At 41.0% G+C, this 25,696-nt stretch overlaps 1 protein-coding gene across 1 annotated transcript in view; it reads right to left on the bottom strand.

Annotated features, from left to right (window-relative positions):
- The window catches only part of LOC149287530 (DNA-binding protein SATB2-like), a 122,719-nt gene that overhangs the window by 44,673 nt on the left and 52,350 nt on the right, over positions 1 to 25,696 (bottom strand). Inside the window, exons 7-9 of the mRNA XM_089492683.1 lie at positions 20,417 to 20,883; positions 14,531 to 14,740; positions 2,127 to 2,291 (exon numbers count right to left, since the gene is read on the bottom strand). Coding sequence (XP_089348809.1) covers positions 2,127 to 2,291; positions 14,531 to 14,740; positions 20,417 to 20,883 — 842 coding nt within the window. The remainder of the gene's footprint in view (positions 1 to 2,126; positions 2,292 to 14,530; positions 14,741 to 20,416; positions 20,884 to 25,696) is intronic.

Raw genomic sequence — 25,696 nt, 5'->3', positions numbered from 1 at the left:
TGTTGCTCTTCATAAAGATGGCCTAGGCTATAAGAAGATTGCCTAAGAAGAAGACCCTGAAACTGAGCTGCAGCACGGTGGGCAAGACCATACAGCGGTTTCACAGGACAGGTTCCACTCAGAACAGGCATCGCCATGGTCGACCAAAGAAGTTGAGTGCAAGTGCTCAGCGTCATATCCAGAGGTTATCTTTGGCAAATAGACGTATGAGTGCTGCCAGCATTGCTGCAGAGGTTGAAGGGGTGGGGGTCAGTCTGTCAGTGCTCAGAACATATGCCGCACACTGCATCAAGTTGGCTGCATGGCACACAAAATATTGACAATTTGGGCCCAATTTGGACATTCCAATTTGTACTCAATTTTGTTGCCAAGGTTTTGACATTAATGGCTGTGTGTTGTTATTTTTAAGGGAACAAAAAATGTACACTGTTTTACAGGTTGTACACTCACTACTTTACATTGTAGCATTTCTTCACTGTTGTCACATGAAAAGATATAATTTATTTGCAAAAATGTGAGGGGTGTACTCACTTTTGTGAGATACTGTGTGTGTATGCCTTTGTCTATATATATAGATATACATAAGTTATGATGGGTAAAAGGTGATAGAAACCCTTCCATTTATTTTAAGGGGTAGTAGAAGTATTATTAAACACTCATCTACAGACACCAGACAAGCCAGAAGGCTTGTTTTTCCCTCAGAAGTCTCATGGTGCTGCCACGAACACAAGGGTTTCTGGGTAGGCGCATGCAAATAAGGTTAACAATTATCACCTTTGCCTCTATATCCACTTTATACATGGATCCCTTGAAAGTAATTACCCGCTGTAAAAAGCAGCCTTTAGACAAAACTCGGGAAAAGGTGTAATAGCCATATCACCACTCATGGACAGCGATATATATATATTATAGGAAATTAGATATGATCTATAAAAATGTTTGAATGTTTGAAAATAGAACTTGTGTGGGTACACTAAAGGAGGGAGAAGAAAATAACAGCTACACAAGAGCACCACAAAAGTGTTAAAACAGCCTTGGTCACAAAGGGTACAAAAAGAAAAAACATCCCGGTCCTTAAGGAGATCATAATCTGTACTAAGTAATTGTCGGTGGGAAAGTATAACCTATAAATGTTGTCTTTATAATACCAACTAATACCAGCAACTGAAATAAGTGTGTCTATATTTCAATGAAACACCTACATTTCACAATTTTTTGATCTATACATGGACAAAAAGTAAGGGACATCTCAAAGGGATGAGATGGCCAATCTCTTGCAAACAGTTTATTTGAATAACAATTTACAAAATAATAAAGTTAGTCATCATTGGCATGTTTCTTGTGCAACACATTTAATCTTAGGCCTATAATACTTTGGTTGTTGGAGATTTATTTTTATGTCTTTGGATACAATAAAATATTTTCTGTATTACCTTATGGAGTGTCATCCGTATAGCCTATGTACAATGAATCTAAGTATGTCATAATGCAGAGGGGAAATTTTCTAAAAACAAAACAAAAATCTGTATGGTACACTGCAGACCCTGATTTAAGCAGAGGGGCAGCTTTCATTATGTAACTCCTTATACTAATAAACAACACATACACCCCCACACCCTTTTCTTCTTCAAAAACATTAACCAGATGTTATTTTCCGCATTGTTAAATCAATGTACAACATTGGACATATAAAAATGATAATTGTGTTGTAGCTTTCTTTTACCCCTCAGGTATGAAAACAGGGGTTGTTTTCTTTTTTTTTTTTTTTGCAAGGCATGATTCTTTAAAGATACATGGCTGCAAATTGACAATGCTGTGAGGCCTCATGGACTAGTCAGATATGAGTGTCCTGTAAACATAAAACCACAATGATTTTAATCAAACCGAGATTTCACTGGGGGCCAACATGTTTGATATCTTGCATAAAAATAAATTATACAGTTTTAACTTCTTAATTATTAGGTATTAATAATACTAGGTATTATCAGGTATTATATTTGCTTGTGGAGCCAGTGATATATTATGGATCTAACATAAAGCTGATGCAGCTGTATTTTTATAAGACATATGGGGGATATGAACATCAGAGAGGGAACCTAGCATTCTACCTCTTCAAATGCACTCACCTGACTTTTATTAGCAGCTACTTTGGCAAAGAGAGCTTGTGACACCTTTGCCCGTTTCATCTCCTGCTGAATCTCATCGTAAATAGCAGCTGTGATGGTAACGTTGGAACTTTCCCCTTCCATTTTCACTTGAACGTCAGATGTTGGAGTGTTGGTGTTTTTCATCTGTCAGAGACCAAGAAAAGGGAAAAAAAGTGAGAAACATCTTTCGAGCAAACCATCTGTGGATATATGGTCAAATGATTCAATGGTGCATTAGCTATGGTGGGACACACTGTGTCTTAATTAAATAGGGGTTAATTATGGTATGGTAATTATTGCTAGGAAACTTAAGTTTATTTTACAGGTTTCAATATAATGAAAGGAATGTGCTTTACTATTGAGTGATAATTAGGCCTGATAACAGAATAAAATCTCTGTAAATGTTTTCATACTGACCTTTTAAACATTCTGTACTACCCTGTCAAACTTTCGATTCCACTCTGTAGATTTACCCTCCCAACCTTACCTTCTTAGCTATTTCTATGACCAATTCAGTGCCTGCCCTTTATTTATATTTTTTAATTATCCTCTCTCACTCTCTCTCTGCAGTACCCTTTTACAATTTCCTGTACTACCCTCTCATCATCACTGCACCATCTTCTTAAATTTTCTGTACAACCCTACCACATATTAAATAATTACATGAATAGACAAGTGCTAGTGTGATCTATTTTTTCCTTTCTGTTGTTTGATGAGGTCCTCAGTGTAGGAACCAAGTCTCCCATAAAAAAATAGAAAATGGGTACAGATCTCTAAATAATAAATTACAACTCAATTTACGGAATTCCCTCATGCCCCGCTCATCCTTTATTAAACAAATACGTATGTCATCTGAGCACATAGTTCCAACTATGATTATTCTCATTATGCTAACAAGTTGGGCACCCAATTTCACCTAGGAAATGAACAGATATGAAAATAGGAATTTCATTTTTGCATTCTAGTCCCTAGGTTACCTCTGATTTGTTTATTTAATTTTCTTAAACTATTATTATTTTCTATATTCTACTGCACTGACAAATGAAGGGCAAAGGAAAATAATGATTCTTACTGAATGCCACAATTGCCTCATCAGTTATTTTTTCACAAGTAAAACAAGCTTCTTCTAAAACAAAATAATTATTCACTGTGATAGAATGCTAAGCTCAAAATCAGGTAGAGCATGACCTAAGAAATCAGGTGTATATAGCGATTCTTTAAATTCATCAAATCAACTTTTGTAGCTCTGTCATGTAGTTTACAAATTAAAAGTTCTGTCTTAAGCGACCAATCTGCACATACTCTCTGCAGTGTTGTGCTTTGGAGACGGTATTTTGGTTTAATAAAGATTATTAAATAAAAATAGCAACCATGTACACTTTTTTCATTAGAAGCTCAAACAACTTTATCCTTTTTCCTAAGCTGAAGATACTCTTCCTAGACGTTCAGAATGTGTCCCTTGCTTATGAAAACTCATGGCAACTATGGATGCCATGTTTTCCAACCTATGAACTTCTCCTCTGGGAAAGGGCTTCATGTGGATAGTTATGTGTAGGAATGAACAGCGTTTGGAGCGAACTGTGTGGGAAACATGAGATAATAGAAGTGGAGTAGGCAGAATGTAAGTGAGGAGCGACCATGGACATACACTGTTCCACTGCCAAAGATCCCCACTAAAATCAGGGGCAAGGAAAATCACTACACCTTCTTGAATCTGAGAGTTACTCTGCATGTGGTGACTGCATGATGAACTACTATTAACAACATATTTTTGCCAGTGTGCAGCAAGTTAACCTTAACAAAATAGCTATTAGTAAGTAAACCTCATAGAAACATACACAACAAATCTTTGAAGTGCTGGACGAAACTCAAATGGATCCAAATATATAAAAAAACGAACATAAACATTATATAGTGTAGTAAGTAGATAAGTGAGGAGGATATAAATACAAAGACATCCCCTTACATGATATAGAGCATAGAATAGCCCTTTAACCCCTTAAGGACAATGGGCGGTCCCTAAACCCATTCAAAACAATGCATGTATTGTATAAATGTATGGGCTTTGTCATTAAGGGGTTAAAAAGGATCTGTGTTCTTCTTGGATATGGACTCCCTCAAGGCAGTATAAGTAGAAAACAGAAAGCCGGAATGTAAGTAGAAAAATATTTTATATCAACACCGTTTATTGACAAAGCAGATGATAAAATGACAGTGGACATATCAAGTATATCGGTACAAAGTAGGACAAAAGCAACATGAGTACAAAGTTGCAAAGGAGCATACAAATGCGGGTCACATAGCGCCAGCACATACATCAAAAACTGCAATAGGCAGAGACACAATGACCGAGCCGTTGTTATCTGTAACCGCAGAATGACCCAGCAGCAATGCAGCGAGCAGTAAAGTAACAAAATAAACATTATAGCAATACACATGTTACAATGTCGTTATTCCAAGATAAACAGTGAGTGGAAAAGAACAAACAAAAAAGAAAAAACATAACCATGCTCCAGGGAAATAACACATCTGAAAACAAAATGTATAGTAGCGCAGACCCAAGGGCCCAAAGGCGGAAGACTAGGAGAGTCCCGAAAGTAATATCGACCCACCAGCCACACCGTGAGGCGGCCATAATTAGTGCGAAAGATAAAGGTCCACTACGCGAGGAGAGGAGACGAAAGTCGACCATGGGAGCCATTTGAGACCATTGGCATATTCACGGCCCTGAGCAGAGGCCACCAAGTCCTCCATGTGAGACAGAAAGTTAACCCTCGCTACCCAAGCAGATAGCGGGGGGGGGGGCCGCGGGTTTTCCAGAACCGGGGGATAATGGCCTTCGCCGCTTGAATCAGGTGTATGGTCAATGATTTTTTATAAGAGGTGAAGGAGGAGTGTGTGTGGTGTAAGAGGAGACCCTGGGGAGAGGCCACATAGTCGGGATCTATAACATCCTGAATGACCTTCACAACAGCCTGCCAAAAAGGACGGATATCAGCGCAGTCCCACCATATGTGCCTATAGGTGCCGTCCTCGACCCCGCACCTCCAACAAAGGGGGGAAATTTGGGGGAGAAAACGATGCAATTCAGCCGGAACTTTGTACCAGCGGGACAGGAGCTTGTAGTTACACTCCTGTACCAGACTGGCAATGGCACCTTTGTGAGTGAGCTGTAATATCTTGTCCCAGTCAGCATCAGACAAGGAGATTTGTAAGTCCCGTTCCCACAGACTGAAGTAAAAGGGCTTAGAGTGCCCATAGGCCTCCTGCAGCAGAGAGTATAGCCGAGATAGCAAATGAGCGGGTTCAGAACCCAACAGGCAAAGTTGCTCAAAGCCCGTTAAGGGCCTAGTGAGCCGGGTGTCAGGCAATAAAGAAGAAATATAGTGCTTGAGCCCATGGTATGCTAAGGACAACTGGAAGGACGGAGCGCGAGGATGTAAGAGGTCAGCAAGGGAGCGGAACGCGCCCGACTGCAAGACGTGGCAAAGCCGCAAGGTCCCTGTCCGCGTGGAAGTGAGTAACCGAAGCACGTCCTGAGGGACATGAATAGGCAAATCAGGATTGTGTGTCAGTGGGAGAAGCGGGCTCGGGACGGAGGTGAGGGCAGTTCCCCTCACTACTCTACGAAAGGCCTTCAAGGTGGCCGAAATAGTGGGGTGATGAGGGAGCGTGCAACCCCCAGAGCCATGTAACAACCAAGGGGCTGCAGAGAGATCAGCACCAAAAAAAGAGTCCTCCAGTTGGGTCCAGAGCTTGGGGACCGCTATCGACCACTCCACCACTCTACGTAAATGGGACGCCAACCAGTACCACTCCAGATTCGGTAGAGCCATGCCACCGTGCATTTTGGACCGAGAAAGGTGACTAAAGGACAAACGAGGAGTCCTCTCCCCCCAAACAAAGCGCGTAAGAACCCTATGGCAGGCACGAAAAAAGCTCCTGGGCAGAAATACTGGCAAACATTGAAAGAGATATAGAAATCTTGGGAGGATGTTCATTTTAATTACCGCTATACGGCCAAACCAGGAAATATGGGGTACAGACCACCTGCGTAAGTCCTGGGTCACGGTAGTCAATAATGTAGAGAAATTTAGTGGAATAACCTGGGAAAGATCGGACGGGATCCATAAACCCAAGTATTTAAAGGCCACGTCCTTCCACTTAAAAGGAAAAGAACGGGACAGGTACAAACGCAATTCGTCAGGAATGTTTACGCCAAGAATTTCTGATTTCTGTAAATTAATTTGGTAATTAGAAAGAGTATTAAAATGTTTTAATTCCGAAATGATGTGGGGCAAAGAAAAAGAGGGATTGGTGATCATACACAGGTTGTCATCAGCATAAATGGCAATTTTGTGGGTGGTGGAAGCAACAGTTAACCCAGTGATCAAATCGTTATCCCGTAGCGCCTGAGCCAGGGGCTCCATCGCCAAGATAAACAATAATGGGGAGAGAGGACACCCCTGTCGCGTGCCATTCCGCAGGGTAAAGTGCTCCGAAAGGATGCCATTAATTTTTATGTGAGCCGAGGGGTTAGCATACAAGGCGGTGAGTAGGTTAAAGAAAGGGCCCCGGATGCCCAACTTCTGTAAAACCCGAAACAGAAACACCCAGGAAACCCTATCAAACGCCTTTTCGGCGTCCATAGAGACCAAGGCGCAAGGGACGTTGTGGGCGCGTGCATACGCGATGAGATTAAGTGTGCGGATCGAGTTGTCTCTGGCCTCCCTCCCCGGCACAAAACCGACCTGATCCCTATGAATAAGGGAGGGGATGTAGCGTTGCAAACGAAGGGCCATCACCTTAGCTAAAAGTTTTATGTCCGTATTAATCAAGGATATGGGGCGGTAATTGGCGCATAATTCCGGATCCTTGTCTGGTTTGAGGATGACCGAAATGTGGGCAACATTGGACTGGGGATCAAGCTGCGCTCCAGCGGCCAAAGTATTGAAGAGAGTGACTAAATGCGGGCCCAGAACGGGAAAAAACTTTCGGTAGTACCCAGTGGTGAAGCCATCCGGGCCAGGGCATTTGCCACGAGGGGTGGATTTTAACGCTGTCTGAATCTCATCCCCGGTAACAGGGGCATTTAAAAAACCTAACGCGTCCCCGTCCAAGCGCTGGGGTAAAAATTTCCCTAAATAATCCTCAATGCGACGTAAGTGGTCAGGGGAACCAGCAGCCGGGGGAGTTAAATCATAAAGGGCCTTGTAATAGGAGTGAAAACATTTGGCAATGTCATGAGACTCATAGTGAAGAGATCCGTCTGGGGATCTAATTTTGGGAATATAAGAGGAGGCTCTTTGGACACGCAAAGCTCTGGCCAGTAATTTACCTGATTTGTTCCCCCATTCATAGAACAATTTCCTAGTCAAAAGAAAATGTCGTTTTGTAGTGCTATCGAGAAGGGAGGCCAGCTGATCCCGCAGGGTATGCAATTGGGCCAGAATCTCAGGGGCCAATGTGAGTTTGTGTGAGTGTTCTAATCGGTGGATCTTACGTGTGATGTCAAGGATAGAGGCCAATTTTAACCTCTTGAGAGTGGCACCAAGTTTAATCAGGTGACCACGTATTACTGGTTTATGGGCCTCCCACACCACAGGGAAGGGAAGCTCATCTGTAACATTATCCTGGAAATAATTGCGGAGATGCGTTGTAAGATCCTCAACATGGTGGGGATTATCTATTAAATTATCATTTAATCTCCAACACCAATGTTTGGGTGCACGTACCCGGAGGCGTAGTGTGAAGTGCGTCGGGGCGTGATCACTGAGGGTTTGTGAGCCGATGTCAGAATCGTGGAGATGTAGAAGGTGGTGGTGGGAGAGGAAAAGGCTATCAATCCTCGTGTAGCGGTCATGGATGTGCGAATAATAGGTATAGTCCCTAGCTGTCGGATGCTGGGACCGCCACGTATCAACCAACTGGTGAAGGTGCAGGGCCCGTTTAACTTTCTTAATGTTGGAGTAGGGAATGGATGAGGTGTGTGCGGAGGAGTCCCTATGCGGATCCAAAATCATATTTAAGTCCCCCCCAAAGACATTCAGACCATCCTGAAATGAACCAAATAGATTCAACATGCCACAAAGGAAAGAAGACTGATTACGATTAGGAGCGTAAACATTACCAATCGTGACCTTTAGGGTACCAATGTAACATTTCAGGAATATAGCCCTACCCTCAGGGTCCCTCCAGACGTCCAGGAGTTGGAACGGAAGGGATTTGTGGATAAGAATAGCAACCCCTTTAGTTTTCGAGTCAGGGGCACTTGCCAAAAAAGCGTGTTGGTAATATTTATTGGTCATACGAAACTCCCTGGTAGCTTTGAAGTGAGTCTCCTGAAGGAGAGCAACATGGGTTTTTTGGAGTTGTAAAGTGTATAAGACTTTCGACCTCTGCTGGGGTTTATTCAAACCTCTAACATTGAGAGAGGTAAATTTGAGTATGTCAGGAACCATAAGGAGAACGTCTGGAGGAACCCCGCTGGGACAGTGTCAACTCTGGAGCCAAAAAGAAAAATAAGAAATAATAAAAGAAAACAAAAAAAAACAACCACAAAAAACAAAACATAACAACAGATGTATGTAACGACAGAAGATGCCGTAGCATCGAGTATTGAGCCAGACGACCTTAGGAGAGGCCGAAATCCTGTGCCTGAACCCAACGAATGGGTCAAGCCAGTAGACTCTCGGGGGGTGGGCAGAACTGCCCGGTAAGAGAGCCGCCAAAGGCGAGTGCGAGAAAGGGTGGTACGGGAAGATAGAGGAGAGGTATCCCGCTACACCCAGCCCTAGGGAGACAAGCCCCCCGAAACAGGAACAAAACATACCGAAAAACAAATATATGTGTGCAAGTATACCCCACTAGGGACCGCTATAACGGGCGGTAAACGAGGTAGAAACAGCTACCATGCGGCAATGGAAGTGAAACACCCGTGTACAGGTAAGTGCAAGTGTAATAAGGACGATGATACGGTAAAAAACAAAAGCCGACGAGCGAAAAAAGAAAAAATACCCTGTGGAGACGACGAGGCAACAGTAGGACGAAACCGTACAGCATGGCGTCCGTGGGTCCCAATAACAATCAAAACACAGCCGAAACAGCGAGAAAGGCCCTGAGACGCAAAAAGGTAACAGAGTACCGTAATCAGTGGGTGTCGTGTTGCTTGTGCTTCTTACGCCTTTGCGGCCTAGGGGACCAATCTTGTGACGGGTCCAGCAGAGTCTCCGGTGCAGAAAATGACGGCTCCCAATCGGTGACCTCGCACGGCGGTAGACCAAGATCCTCTGTGAACTGGTGGACATCACAGGCATGTCGGATGACATGAGTAGCGTTGCCACGGCGGACCAGAAGGGCAAACGGAAAGCCCCACTGGTAGGGGATATTAGCCTCGCGCAGGGCCTGTGTGACGGGACGGAGCAGCCTCCGGGCCTGCAGAGTGAGCGGTGAAAGGTCCTGAAAAATTGTGATAGGGTGCGAGTCCCAAAAGCAGGTTGCGTTACTCCTGTAATGGCGCATGATCTCTTCCTTCAGGGGATAACTTTGGAGGCAACAAACAACATCCCGTGGGGGTGCGGATCCCGTAGGCCTCTGACGGAGAGCTCTATGAGCCCTGTCAAGATGGATAAGTGTGTCAGTCGGCCTGTTGAGAATCTTATTAAAGATGGTTTGTAGCGTCGGCGCAATCTCCTCATGAGTAACCGATTCCGGTATGCCACGGACCCGTAAATTATTTCGCCGGCCTCGGTTATCGAGGTCTTCCAATTTCCTGGTGAGTTGCACTAGAACATCTGCCTGGCCCCGCAGCTGGGAAGTCAGAGCATCAACGGTTTTACAAATCTTTGGCTGCGCGTCTTCCAGAGAGGCCACGCGGTCGCCAATATGTCGTATGTCTGCTTGTATAGCAGAAAGACTCACGTGGATGCCTTGCGTAGCCCTGTCGACAATCGCCGCGATATCATCCTTAGAGGGTAGAGAGTCGAGCTTGTCGTGCCAAAGGCGGTCCGCCCGGTGAGTGTGAGGTGTCTGTGAGGTACCGCAGTCCTCGTCGGCCGGTTCACTTGCCTGGCTCGCGGGAGAAGATGGCGGCCTCTGCGAGGAATCGCGGGAGTCCTGGTCGGACGGCGCGGTGAAAAAGGAGCGCACGGAGGTAAGAGCGGTCCTGTCCTTGGACCCCGACGGCTTCGGGGTATTGAGCTTTGAGTGTTTGCCCATCTCGGGGGGTATAGCGGAAAACCGAAGCCTATTTACGAGCGTGGTGAGCGGGAGCCCAGGACTTATGCGTCCATCATGTTCGCTGGTCGGCCACGCCCCCCAAGTAGAAAAATATTTATTCAATAATAAGTAAAGTTTTTTTTTTTTCTTACATTGGAGATCCTACGTTTTTTCACTGCGACCGTATAACTAATCCATATAGCAGAGGGAGCCCATATCCAAGAAGAACACAGATCCTTTTTAAAGGGCTATTCTATACCCTATATCATGTAAGGGACTGTCTTTTTATTTATATCCTCCACATTTATCTACTTACTACACTATATAGTGTTTATGTTCTTATATATATTGTGACGGAACCCCCCATCACTTGGGCCACTGGAGAGGCCTGACTGGCAGCCTCCTCCCTATTGACTATGGGCCCTGGTTTTGTAAAGACTTCTGTGGCTACCCCAGCAGTATATCATCCCATCACTTGCTGAGGGGATTATCTCCAGCAGACAGCCAGGATCTGCAAGCACGGAGTGACCGCCATTGTTTTAGTTTAACCCCTTCAGGACCGGGTTTTTGTTACTAAGGTTGCGCTAAAAGACCGGAGCCGTTTTTGTTATGTCTTTCTTCAACTGTAATTTCTCTCTTCTCAATTAATGCACCCACACAAATCATATATTGTTTTTTTTTCAGCACAAGTAGGACTTTCATTTGAAACCATATTAAGCTGGGTAGTACATTGTTTTGTTTGAAATAAACGTGAAAAGGTGGGGAAAAAATGAAAAACAACTATTTTTTAACAGTTTTGTATACATACAAATTGTACACACATTGAACCAATGGGAAAAAATTATCCCAAATATATTCATTAACTTGTGCTGATTTGGAAACCACCCAATATGGCCAGGATTTTCATCTATTTTGACCAGTATAGGGCAAATGTTGCAAGGCATGCATCATGTTTTTAAAATGTAATTTTTTTCCAATTTGGCATGGTAGTCTAATAACTGCAGTAGTTGTCACAGATACTGATTATCCCCCAAAAATTATATGTTTATGAACAGTAGATAAGTCAAGGTGTACAACTAGGGTAATTTTGACACTTTTCAAACAGGTATTTTATCACCAATTGCTACAAAATTTTGAGGTATTTTTATATTTTTGTGAGTTTTTTAATATATTGCAATGTTGCTTTAGATTTCACCAAATTGTATTCATCCACATCCCCCGGCTCCAACAAGGCCTCACATGCATGGTTCATGCATTTTTTGAGGTAGCTATGAGGGTAAAACTGGAACATGCGCATTTTAGTTTTCAAATTTGGAATTTTCAGAAATTGGTTTACTGGGCCCATATCCCATTTGGGACATTTTTGAAAGCCCCCCACTGTAAATTACCCCATAAGAGTATATTTTTATGAATAGCAGACAAGTCAAGGTCTTCAACTAGGGTAATTTTGACATCCCCTGATTCCAACAAGGCCTCACATGCATGGTTCATGCATTTTTGGGCGAAGCTATGAGGCCAAAACTGGAACATGCGCAAATTTTTAGAAATGGGTTTGCTGGGCCCATATCACACTTGGGACATTTTGGAAGCCCCCAATTTAAATTACCCCATAAAAGTATATGTTTATGAACAGTAGACAAGTCAAGGTGTTCAACTAGGGTAATTTTGACAGTTTTCTGGCTTGATAGTGACAAGTTTAGGCCAGCTATTGCAGGGAGGAGTCTCTTTGATGACTCCTGTAGGCTTCCATGCCTACAGGAGTCATCAAAGGGCTTGTGGGGGCTCGTCTGGGCTTCTAGGCAGACCACCAGCAGCAGACCCTAGTACAAAACGGGAATTAACCCCTAAAATGCAGCGATCGCAACATTGAAGCGGTTAGCGCTGCATTTTCGCTCTCATGGAGTGATCAGGCAGCAGGGGGATGCTGTGTCAGGGGACCCAATCAACCCTCAACCCCCTTTCCTGAAGCTGCCTGTGGCAGCTGAAAACGCGATTGCTGGTTTTCCTGCAATCGCGTTTTCAGCCTACAAAATCACTCCGTGGGAGTGATCACAGGCTCGGGGGCGGGCTCAGAGTGGCTGTGCTGGTCTTCCCAGACACCTGGGCAGACAGCAGCAGCGCCCCCGCGATCACCACGATTGTGGCGATGTGGGGGCGTTTTTTGGGGATGACGTACCTGGTATGTCCCGGTCTGACGGTGACATATGACCAGGAAGTACCAGGTACGTCCCAGTCCAGAAGGGGTTAATATCAGACCTCTCCACCCCATGGTGCATTATTATGCCCCCCCTTCCCCCCAGTTCCACCACTACAGACATTTACCCCGACCATCACTGGAACAGATTTGGGCCAGTAATAGATAGTGAAGGTTGGGACCCTATTGTATTGTTAATCCCTTTTACTGTCCCTGTTGTCTCTGGGAGGCAGATTAAGGGCACGGTTTGTATCCCAATATCTTGTTTTATGTTAATGTGTGTTTGCTGGATATATCCAGCGCTGTGTGTGAGAAATAAATCAGTCTTCATTTTGGTTATACCCTACACTGAGTCTCGGCTAGTGACTGGGAAGCCAGATCCGTGACACACACACATATATATATATATATATATATATTTGGATCCATTTCAGTTTTTTCCAGCACTTCAAAGATTTGTTGTGTATGTATTTTTTATTATTCACTCACATACAGGGCCGGATTAAGAGCATCATAGGCCTGGTGAGGTTTTGGGAGGGCCTTTTTATGAAAATAAATAAATTAGACACCTCGGCATCGATGTGTAATGGATAAAGATAACATCAGTGCGAGGCAGGTAATATAGAATAGAATCTTACGTGATGGGATTGGGAGTACATTAAAAAACATCATACACGGGACGACTAAAGACACAATTTAGTGCAACTAATCCTTTTCAATAAAATATGCAGATTGAAACAGAATAAATAACACAAAACCTTCACTTTTACTCACACTGATTTCTGGGCCTAGAAAGTTTTGTCCTCAGAAGTGACTACAAATCTAGGAGGGCGTTTTATACTATTTATTCCTACAGAAAGTAAAGTGCCAGGAAATAGATGACTAAATACACAAACCAGGACAGGCTCTGCCACACCGACACTCAAACACATACACCAGAACAGGCTCTGCCACCCACATCCGAATAGGCTAAGCTACAACAATAAAAAAATATATATATTTTTAACACAGCCAGCATTATGTGTATTTATGCCCCTCCATTCAGTATTCATTTATGAGATGAGATGGCCCCAGCTGTCCCCCTTGTGTATTGATTATTGATGCCACCAGCCCCTACGTATATTTGTGCCCTCCAGCCAGCCACACAATGTGTATTTATACCCCCAGCAACCCCCCCCTAGTATTGACTTATGTGATGCCCCAGCCAGACCCTTCTTGTGTATTGTTGCCCCTACCACCTTGTATACTTATGACCCCCCCTTTAGTATCATGTCATCATCAACATCATTTTTTTTGCTAAATAATTTTTTTCCAGACTTTGCCGCCTGCTCTTTGCTCTCCTCCAAGGGACCGACTGTCACCTGAGGAATTCTGTTGAACTCCGTGTGAGCCTGCCCCCTCGAGCGTCACGTCGCATCTCTAAGGGGGCGGGATGAAGAGCCTCACTGAGGGATAAGGCGGCATGGCGTCTACAAGCCAGGCCCTTTAACTTTAGGTGGCCATTGCAGGTGGTCCTGGGGCCGAATCCCCCGCATTAAATCATGGACCAGCCAGCCCACCAGGAAGTCTCTTGATTTCCTGTTGGGCCAGTCCCGCCCTGACTGGGCCTATTTTCAGGTAGGAGCCTGGAGCTGCAGCTCCATCAGCCCCTACATTAATCCGGCCCTGCTCACACATGTGGATTAGCAACCACACAGAGTGCGCGGTTTTTATTGTTTCTTTTCATTTTCTTTGTCACTAAATCGGCGGTGAGGTCTGCTTTTATAACATGCAGCACCTGCACATTTGTATTTATTATTGGTTTCTTTTATACTAGCGCATCACTTTGTTTTTTTGCACATAACAAAAGCTATTCTATTATTTAACCGTTTAAGCTTAACATTCTTAATTTAGATATTTAAAAAAAAACCTTCAAACTGTATTTAATAAACATCAGATTAACAGAAAAAAACACCAAATGGTTTGCACATACCTGTGGAACTCGGGAGGAGCCAGGACTGGATGATGAAGACAACAGATTAACATTAGGGTTCATGCTCCTCTCTCTTTCGTCTTGATAGATCCTATCTCTCTCTGTCTCTGGTAGGTTTAGAAAATTTTGCATGGCCCTCAGATTTACAAGAAGAGACTGTGATGCTGTTCTGGGGTCTTCTTCTTTACGAAGTATTTCTGACAATAAACCCTGGTACAAAAAAACAAAATGTGAGCTTTATATTTTAATTTAGCATTGTTTACACACATAACATAGAGCTGTTTTGTTATTATTTGTGTATTATATTTTATGTCTCATATAGAAAAACATAATGTTAACACATGTTACAGAGATAGTGGTTAATATGTGGAATAGCCTTCCAACAGAGGTGGTAGAGGTTAATGTAATAACTTTACGAATTCATGGGGTAAGGATACATATATACTGAATTTACGGTAAGGCTTATGCCAAGCAATTTTGCCATTTTAAGCCATTGTCAGACCTGATGCACCATATATCCTGCTAAAAAGTAAGTCTTAAGAAAGAGCAGTCCTCTTAATAGGTGCCACTCATCAGTGGGTGATCAGTTAGCCGGGGACCAGCTGTGAAGATGTCTTGGGCCCGACGGCCGCCTAACACGGGCCAGCAGTGGAGCTCGCACATTCTTTTCCCGCCCAGATGAAGCAGGTAAGAGAGTTTCCTCACACAGGTAAGCTGTGGGCCCGGGTTAGGTGGCCACTAGGGCTGCATAGACGTCTGCACTGCCCCAGTACTGCTCAGCCGACCCCCAGACCAGTGAAATATGCAAGTGAGGTAAGGGGGTGCAGGAGAGTGAATGAATGAATGAGTGTTTGGGGAAGAAGTTTGACAGAAAGGCTGTTCAGGGCGAGCAGTGGCGGCACAGGCAGGTTGCTAAAAAGGCGGAGTTGGCACAGGCAGGCTGTTAAGGGGGGACAGGTGGCACAGGCAAGCTGCTAAAGGAGCAGAGGTGGCACAGGCATGCTGCTAAACGGGCAGAGGTAGTACAGGCAGGCTGCTAAAGGGGCAGGGTGACACAGCCAGGCAGATTTCTAGTATTTTTTCCAGTTGACATACAGTTTACAAATTTGTAAAATAATTATTCTTGCCAACATAATTTTTTTTGTGTGTGTGGGGGGGGTGCCACATAGAGGATCCACCCCAGGTGCCAAATACTCTAGCAGTTAAGCTTAAAGGTATCTTACATTGGACAGGTAATGCTTAGCTTGCACAACCCATCCACTGCTTTGTTCTCTCACAGAGGAAACGTAGAATGATGGTAGATCTTATCCTTAAATTGACTAGTGTCCCAGAGAGCCCCTGAACAATGAATGCATATGAAAGTACTCTAAGTACTCATTAGAACGTTTGCTGAGCCAGTTCAACTATGATATGCAATAAAGTGCATTTGATGGCTGGGATATCCCTTTAACGTGCACATTTAACACATTTGTTAAAGCATGTCCTGTGTTAAACAAGTGAAAAAAATGATTTATTTACACCAAGGACATGTCATGCAAATTTTCCTTCAATCGCCTAATCTCATAGTGAAGGCTGCACTGGAATCCTGTCACTCCAAGTTGGAAGTTGTAGCACACCTATTGTCTTGGACTATATATGCCTGGTTTATCTGACTACACATCATTGTTTGTGATCCTTTCTTTTCTTTTTTTTCTAGGCTAATAATATAAACATTTCCCCTTTTTTCTGCAGTTGCTGCATCACAAATATCTGAAGGTTAAGCAAAAAATAGGATTATATATATAATTAATTTAGAAAAAAAGGAAAAAGGATATTACAGTTTCCTTTATAGATTTTTGGTCAATGTTAACATAAATATAGACTAATCCCACAATCCCATGTTTTCAGAAAGCAGTTACTACCCAATGATGTATGAATCTGTATATAAACTGACTTGTCTCTAGTTAACATTTTAAAGCCAACATTTTAGGAACAAGCATCTCCAGGGACAGTGGTTGTCATTTAAGTTTTCATCCTTTTCAAACCTATCCATAATTCTATTAAATAATATGTTTCTTTATCTGCATTTCTACAAATGCTACAAATCTGTGTAACTTCCTATTACACAGAGATTATCAAACCTTTTTGTCACCTGCAAATAATTAGTCACTCAATATGCAAAGCAACATCCTTGAAGAAAAACAAATGATCATAATTCTGTTTAATTGTAAGTAAATTAGGCATAATTTATTTTTAGAAAGTGATAGAGACCAGGTGGGGGAGCAAGCAAATACTGCGTGTTGTGAGACGGCCGAGAGCTGATTCTATACATGATGTTTTCATTTTGTACTCAAGGAAAGCAATCTACAGCATTTTCGTCATTGGCTCTGTCCTCATATAAACCTTAACGGCCAGGTATGAAGAATATCTTACCTGGGTTTGGGCAAATAACACCATAGGTGACAATTTCTTTGACAGTGTTATACATCAATATAGGACACAAAAGACAGGAAGACAATTTTGTGTAGATCGTTAACAAATATTACAAGAGTGGCTTCTTACATCATCCTACATATTTTTTTTGGACAAAAGTAATGAATCTTTGCTGTCATGTTAAGTGGTGAAGATTCAGGGCAAAATTGGTAGTTTGGGGACAAAATTTAATCTTGAGAAATAAAAGAGTCAGGCATGCATTTCTTTCAGGCATCATTAAATAAATTCCCCTTTGCCCCCCTCACCCAGTACCATTAAATATAAACAGCTATAGCTCCTAAAATTTTACTGCTAGTAGATGGCTGTGCCTAGTTGACAAGCTGGATCAAGTAGACTTAAGGAGTGGTAACTATAAACAAGCCTTGCCAAACACGTAACCATATCTGTGTTCACCAAAACCATATCTGGGAACTTGCATACTACTGTGAGGATCACTGCATACTTTAGATAGAGAGGTAGCTGCCAAATTGCAGATTTCAGCATTACAGATCTCAACGCAGGATAAATCAAGTGTGCTCAAATGTGTTAGTCAATCCGTAAATCAGAGCAGAAATCACCAAGCTGAACATGAATGCACACAAATTTTATTACTGAATAAAGCAGCCAAGAATTTAGTAAATTATCCTTCACATTCACATTTCTCCAGGGGACATCCAACTGCCAAGATGTGCCCCACTGACCTATACAAAAAAAAACAGAAAAAACATCTAAAATCTCACTATGTACTGTAGCACTTTTGTTCACTACTCTCGGTAAAACAGTTTGCAGAGGAATAATCTGTCCATTAGTAATGTTCTACTGAAACTGCTAGAAGAGCAGTGCATAGAAGGTATAAATGATGCTGCCCTCAAGTGTTGACTGATCAGTTAGTGTGGCTACTAACTACACTGACTTCTCATTTAGTTAGCTGGAAATCAAGAAGGGAAAAGAATTAACTCTAGCCCCCCATGTGTAATCTGACCATAAATCAAATCTGTCAGAACTGAAGATTTCAGCATATTCTACAAAGGCTAATTTACGTTCATGTGATTGTCTAAACTCCTGCTATAATGATAACCAAACACAGAACCCACACAAAGTCTTGTAATTCTAACAAGGCAGCTATAAACAAGGCATTGTCCCGGAAAGTCTTCCCAGTGCTGTTTAGTTGAATTAGCAAAGTTTGACATGAGCCTTAATTATGACATATGGGCTACATGTTCAATGAAATATTGTTGTTGTCCAATAGACTTTGTGCAGTGGGTCCTAAATGGGATGCAATAAACCCCATTTTATATTATATCTGATCACAAATCCAATTTTAGATATCTTTCTATTTGTGTGATACTTGTTGGTATAAACACTGTTTTCCAGATCTTCACTAATAAAAGTTAAAACCTGAATCTTAGTTTATGTAAAGAAGTATGTATAGTACAATATTAACAATAAAAATATTGATAGTATATGGATTATATAACACCGTACAACACACCTCATGGGATGAAGAAAAGGGTGGTAGAAACTTGCATTTGCTGCTTAAAAGCAGCTTGCAGGTTCATGAATCTGTTGCTTTTTTCAACATGGAGTTTTGTCCAATGGTGTGAATTTACTTCTTGTAGATTAGTATACAGATTTAATTGCATTATCTAAATAAATTATGACCTATTATTCTTGCTAGACTGTTGACTAATATGCTTTTGTTAGTTTTCCCTAACCTGAAGGCACAGTACAGGAAAGCTTCTTTTGCTTTCATCTAACAAGTATATGTTTTAAGTATAATTTAGACAATACTATAATTTTGAAGTATATTCCCAAACATTTAGGTCAAAGGGGAACACTTTTGTATTGCAGAAGATGATTTGGAGGCTGTTCTTCAAAAAGGGTGATTCTGAGTTGGACCAGCCTACTTGTGACTGGGATTACATACAGTGATGTTCAGATGATGTAATATAATAGCATTGCTGCTTACATAGGATGTGAGGTGTGGAGGTGTGTGTGAATGTTTGATTGTGTGAGTTGTGGAAGTAAGTTGTTTGATAGTGTGAGTAAGTGTATGTATAACTGTGTGTGTAAATGTGTAAGTGTGTGCTAGAGTGTATATTACTTAATAGGAGGGTGGGCAATGTGCTGGGGGAATATTGGGCTTTATTGGGCCAAAATGTGCCATGGTGATACTGTTGCTTATCTGGGAGCAGCATTTTTACTGGTTCAGTAAAAAAAGTGAAAAATAATCCATTTGTGCACAGCATTCGAGCAACTACGTCTGATGCATTTTGCCATTGCACAGTGTTGCAGAATTTGATGGCACTATGTAAAAGAATAAATAATAAACTATGGTGCCAAGGTCACTAAAGAGAGACCTTACTTTATTTAACGGAAAGTAAAGGTAGGGCCTCAAGTAAATATATGACATATTTATGAGAAATAGGTAAGACTGTTACTTTAAAGATGAGGTCTAATAACTCTAACCGAAGCTCTCTTGGACTGTCATTAGTAGATTAAGCACCAAGATGGATTTTCCCAACAGTATATATTTTTATTTCATATAGTATATAGCAATAAAACTGGTATTAGAAGTCTCACAGCAATTTGGCAACTGTCTAAACCATAGTTTTCCCTTACCCAGTACAAGTATGTGACCAATGACTATTGCCATTTTAGTAGGGAAGATAATATTTGTCACTTGTGGTGGACACATCCCAGAACATTAAGAATATCCTGAATCTCAACTTTTACAACGGTAGATGTACCCCTAAGGAGAACTCATGAGAAGACAGTAACTTTCTATTGTTTTCTAATGTAGATCATTGGACGTGAATCAAAAGTTCTAGCCAATGGTCGCTCTCCAAGCTCTATTACATACAGTAATCCAAAACCATATAGAGATGCAATATGAACATTCATTATATTTATTAAATTGATCATAATTTCTTGTAAAATAGCAATCTCTTTCCCTTTATGCCTAATCCACACAAAGCTATTAATGAGATCATTCAGGAGAGAAAGACTCATGAATGTAATGCTTATCAGACAGAGGCATTTAAATGTTTTCAAAAGTGTTGTAAATTCACTGGATTTTCTTATGAAGGTGAAGGAGATATAAATATTTTACACATTATATTTTAAAAAGAGGGCATCCATTTTTATGGTACTTGACATCTACATTGAAAAAAGTCAGAGCTTTAATTGAATAATCCAATGTTTCTAGTATACAATCATTTATGATTTACATATATTTAGGTTTGGTATTAAAGTTATGATTTATAATAACACAATTTAAAGCACACTTTTGTACGGTTTTACAGACAGTTGCAATACAACGAACAGTTCCAGAACTATTAACCTTCACTGTTGAATTCTACAGATTTAATAACTAGTAGTAGATTTAGTAAATTTAGCAATTATAGAACAGAACATACAATAAACGGCACATACCTGTGTACGGTTAAATGCTACTCTTGCAAAGACAGCCTGGGATACACTCGCTCTCTTCAGCTCATCTCGCACTTGCTGGTAGATGTCAGGAGAGACCTCCACTGAAGAGTTGGTTGATTCTACTGGTTTCACAGGTCTCGGAATGGGAGGGTGATTTAGAAACTGTTGGTTGATAGCCTGAGGGTGTTGGTGAGCCAAAAGTCTGCTAACAGCTATTTGTTGGTTTATCAGGTGTGCCATTGCTATTTGCTGTCGTACCAGCTGAGGACTTAATTGAGGAGACATGAGTCCGGGGCTCATTATGGGCTGCAAAGCTGGGACCTGGCTTCGGACTGGGGGGCTGTGGTGAAGCTGGCTGTGCGGTGACTGCTCGCTTGTTTTTCCTAGGCTTGACAACTGGTTTATATTTGGTAAGTGTGTTGGTCTCTGACCTAGCACACAGTAGTCTATTACATTATCCCGTTCAACTAAGGATGAAGAAAAATATTTTATTAGGATAACCATTTTAGCAGCACACTAAAATGACAATACAAATGAACAATTTCTTATGTAACAACATAAAAACAAACAAGAATGTAACAAACTCTCAGCCCTGGTTATACACTTCCAAAAGATCTGGTTCCTGAGGTCCAACAAATACACTCATTTTTTGACAATTAATACACATAACATCACCATTATCAAGAAGGTTGAGTAATGCATATTAGAGTGATATGCATTATTCATTGGTAAGGCTGCATGGGACACTGAAGTGTCCCTTTTTTTGCTCCTCTACGCATCCTTGCAAATGTTGCATTAACCTATCAAGAACAATATGTGGTTTTGTATATACACTGATCAGCCATAACATTCTGACCACTGACAGGTGTGTTAGAAACAAGAAAATGGGCAAGCATAAGGATCTGACACAAGCAAAGATGATTATGCTCAATGCCAATTGTTGACTGGAGTGGTGTAAAGCACTCCTCCACTGGACCCTGTAGTAGGACTCTAGAATCATCTGGAGTGATTAATCACTCTTCACTATCTGGAAGCCCGATGGATGAATCTGGATTTGGGCTTTATTATTTAGTGTATTGAACGAAATCATTTCAAATATATTTGTGTATACAAGCTTTTAATTGCATTCTATGCATACAAATACAAGTAAAAGAAGAACACTGCCATGTGTCCTACAACAATGATGTTACCACATTATGAGGATATTTTTATGTATATGATCCTCCTCGTTTTTGTCTGTCACATATATAATCATATTGATTTACCTAATTTGGGGTAAATCATGGTTTGCTAAAAAATAAATGTTCGATTTTTATATGGTATAAATAATGAACAAAGATCTTCAGCCAAGCTCAAAGTTTGTAAATGAATCAAATACTTTTTACCCTAGTAGATAAGTAGCAATGTCTGGTCCCCATTACCAATAACAGTTCAATAAAGCTTATCAGAATGGATGGTGTCTACAAGCCTTTTTGTCTAGTCAAATAGGATCAAAGAAATGTGTATTCCTAACACTATTGTGATGTTACCTTGAAAAAATAGTCTGAGACACAGATGCTATTTCTACAAGCTTCCAAACATTGCTGTGCAATTCAAAACCTCTTCAACCCATTAAAGCAGATTCTGTTTACCTAGCACATCACCTTAGTCCTCTTGGCTCACTTATGCACATGAGCGGGCTCAGGAAGTGCAATAAAAGAAAGCCAATAAGAGTTGCTTTTTAAATTGTTTGTGTACAATAAGTCAGGGGGGAAGCACTCTGCTTGGGATCCTTGACCTCCTTTAATCCAAGGTTTTGCTGTACAGATGTTGTCATGTTGTCATGCCATATAGCAAATACAAATACAAGCTGCTGACAAACAACCCTTTATGTGGAGGATGGGTGTACAAGTAATGCATTGAATTCTCCATTCTCACTTTGCAGTTATAGTCTTATTTGCCTTCACCTGAATAAAGTATGAACATGTATGTTACAAAATCAGTACCATAAATCTGAAGAAGATTAAGCACTGGGGCATTTGCAATTTAATAACTGTTACAATTGCCAAGAAACACTGTAACTGTAGAACTGGGTGAACTGGGTCCTCCTCAAACGCAACTATGAGGCAGTGGTATCATGTGAGGTCTTGTGACTGTGCAAAAAGTGTAAAAAGACATATTGCCTAACTGGCTCTCTTGAATACGGTGACATTTATTAATTAAAGTTGGAATTTAAAGATGAATTTGCCAATTAGTTGGAGTTTCAACTCCTTTATATCGCTATATCCCTCAACATCTCCTGCAAGAACTGTTAAAACTGACCTGTATAACACATAGGTAAATTAGTGAGATTTTTTAAAGTTACCTCACCGACATAATTCCGAATCATGCACAAGTGTGAGAGTTGAAAAGGAAACTTTCTTGAAAACTCATGAGTAAACTAACACAGCAAATAAAATGATATTAGTAAGGGCACAGTGGTTTATCACTGAACACCAAGCAAACACCAGCATAAAATATTGGCAGAAAGTATAGCTGTACAGATAAGGACACTTGCAGTCACAGACATGAAACAATATATTCTTGCCTCATGGGAATTGCAGCTTTTTAGTTAGGACTTACTTAAACTTATCAAAATTGCATGCCATGGGCAGGGCAGTCTTTAATATTGGTTAAAGCCTGGGCAGTCAGTCTCAAAGTTGTTTACAAAAGCTCTAGGTCAGACTGTCACTTTGTAAAGATTTTGGACCTTGTGTTACCTTACACTGCTGGGTTCCTGTCTCCCTGGCCCAGTCCAAAGTTGTTTACAAAGCTCCATTGCCACCCTGGCCAGTTCATGCCTGTTTGCCAACCCCTGGGCTCAAGGTTCTTTGGCCCCCCCAGGAATACGTCAAAGCTTCCCCCTTTTGCCCCGCATTATAGATGTCCCTGGCCATCTGACCTTTGTCAGTACATCAACAGCAAGGTATTTTGCCAGCCTCTCACCATATTTTAAAATAAGATAAAATACACACTTTACGTTGAATCTGATATGTGGCTGCAGTGGCATACCAGCATCCATGCAAACAATAGACATCCCTGTTCAATAAAGTATTGTAAGGGGAAACAGCAATGTTTTAAATTAGAAACACATTTGTTATAGTAGAGTGTGAGATCTCTACCATTTAAACAATAGGGAAAAAAAAGATCAAAAATGATTTTTTTTCTGTATATAGGAAGCACTTATGCATTGTAAATTAAATGTTTTATTACCTAGACATCATTTTTATTAAATAGGGCTTTTGGTCTGCAAACACAGCATTTTGCAACATGCTTCGGAACTATTTCTAATCAGCCCACTAACTGAAATCTGGGATTGTGCAAATGGACCAAAAATTATTTGGACTCATTTTTTATTTCATTTTCGATCCAGTTGTTTTCGAAAAATTAATTTTGATTCCTGCCCTTTCAAGTTGCATTAAATTCAGAGGATTTTTGTCCATGAAAAATGTATTGTCACTCACGCTCTCTTATTCATTCTCACTCACGTTCTTCTCAAAGTCTCCATACTTCCCTTCTCCGATTAGTTGGTTTCAACATTTTCAATTTGTACAACTTGAACATAGAGAATGCTGTTAAGGTGCTGATGTGGGATCACCTTCCCCTAGTGAAAATAACATAGGTCTCCCCACAAGTTTTAAAGAGGTATAGGCAACTGATGTAAGAAATAAACTTAAAGTGACAGAATCCAAATACAAAATGCCACTGATCCATTTTTTTGTGTCTTAAACCAAAATTCCACTTTTAGCAGGGCACATCTACATAAGTAGCAAAAAAATAATAGCATGATACCATATATATGGTAAATTTTTTGGCATTATTATGAGCCAAACGAGAATACCATAAAACACAGACAGGTATACTAGGGAATGCATATATATTTCAGCATGTGTGTTGGTCAGAGCTATATGCAAAGCGATGTTTGGTTAATTGTTGGTTGGTTTGAAAATTATCATCCACAAAACTCTCTTTTTTGGGCCCCTTTGTCTTTTATTTCTAACAAGGGTAACGGTAGCTCTGGTTTGGTTATAAACCAGGAGTTTTGTGGCAAATACAGTAGAAAAAACCTTCAACCTTGATGAAGGAAATTTTAGGAAAATGTAAATTTTACAGCGTATTGTTTATTTGATCAAACAGGCTGTGGACAACAGTGACCATTTGTTAATCTTATAGTACCCTTGGGTGGACTCATAATGCAAAAGGGGCACAGACTACACTGACAGCAAACAGCAAGGATGGGGTTACTTTGTGACCTAGCTACTTCCCATGAGTTCCTAAATTCCAGCATATGTGAATACTTTTCTTCCCCTGGATGTTACAGTATGTTATTGAGCTTTTCTGGGTCTTTCGTATCTCAGACAGTACTTGGGGAATATCCATACCAATACACAAGGTACTGATCAGTGAGGATTTTGTGACAAGGCTGTCAATCATAGTTCTTCTCTAATGGGATCGCCCTGTTTTCCCAATACTTTATAGAGCAGCATGGAAGGTACAGAATTGCATTTAGCAGAGTGTGCTTGAATACTAATTTTAGCCCTAGCAATATTGGTCTTGAGGTTTTTGTATTTGTATCTTTTGTGGTCTGCTTTTGCAATATGACTAATTCTTTCTGTAAACCTCCATTTTCCAAATAAATATTGTTCTATTGTTCTTGTATTGAAAGTTTGAACAATTTATTTAAAGTTGTATAAAGTTGCTATAGAGGCAAAAAGCTGATCATTGCTAACCTTATTTGCACACACCTACCCAGAATCCCTTGAAGTGGTGGCAGCATCACATGATTTCTATGGGAACAGCAAGCCACTGAGCTTGTCTGGTGTTTGCAGGGCTGTGTTTAATAAAGCCTCTGCTAGCCCCTTAACTTTAAGTGGAGATTTTTTCCATTACCTTTACCCCACCACAACTTATGTTGTATGCTACACATATTGCTCTAATATGCCAGCAATAAGTCACTATCCAACCTAATTCTGATGAGTCCCACTAAGATACCTCAAATACATTTCTTCTGGAATAAAAAATATATGCAAACCGATTGAATATTAGCCTGTAAAATAGTCCAACTTGCCATCAAACTAAAATGGGTTGAGCTAAAGAGCTCAGCAGTGTGTATTGGTGGCAAACATTTCTATTAACCCCTTAAGGATTAAGCCCATAATATTATGTTCCAACAAAACTGATGGTAATTGAAGTTGTAATTGGAGGCAGGACTGCTGCTGCTTTTGGCTGTCCAGAGACCCAGGGAAAAACCAATAGGAGGTA

The sequence above is a fragment of the Sceloporus occidentalis genome, unplaced genomic scaffold (genome assembly GCF_023333645.1).
Source record: "Sceloporus occidentalis isolate IW3139 unplaced genomic scaffold, rSceOcc1.0.p SCAF_59, whole genome shotgun sequence".
Classification (NCBI taxonomy): domain Eukaryota; kingdom Metazoa; phylum Chordata; class Lepidosauria; order Squamata; family Phrynosomatidae; genus Sceloporus; species Sceloporus occidentalis.
Note: the sequence above shows the minus strand (reverse complement) of the source record. Positions and strands in the feature narration are given on the sequence as shown.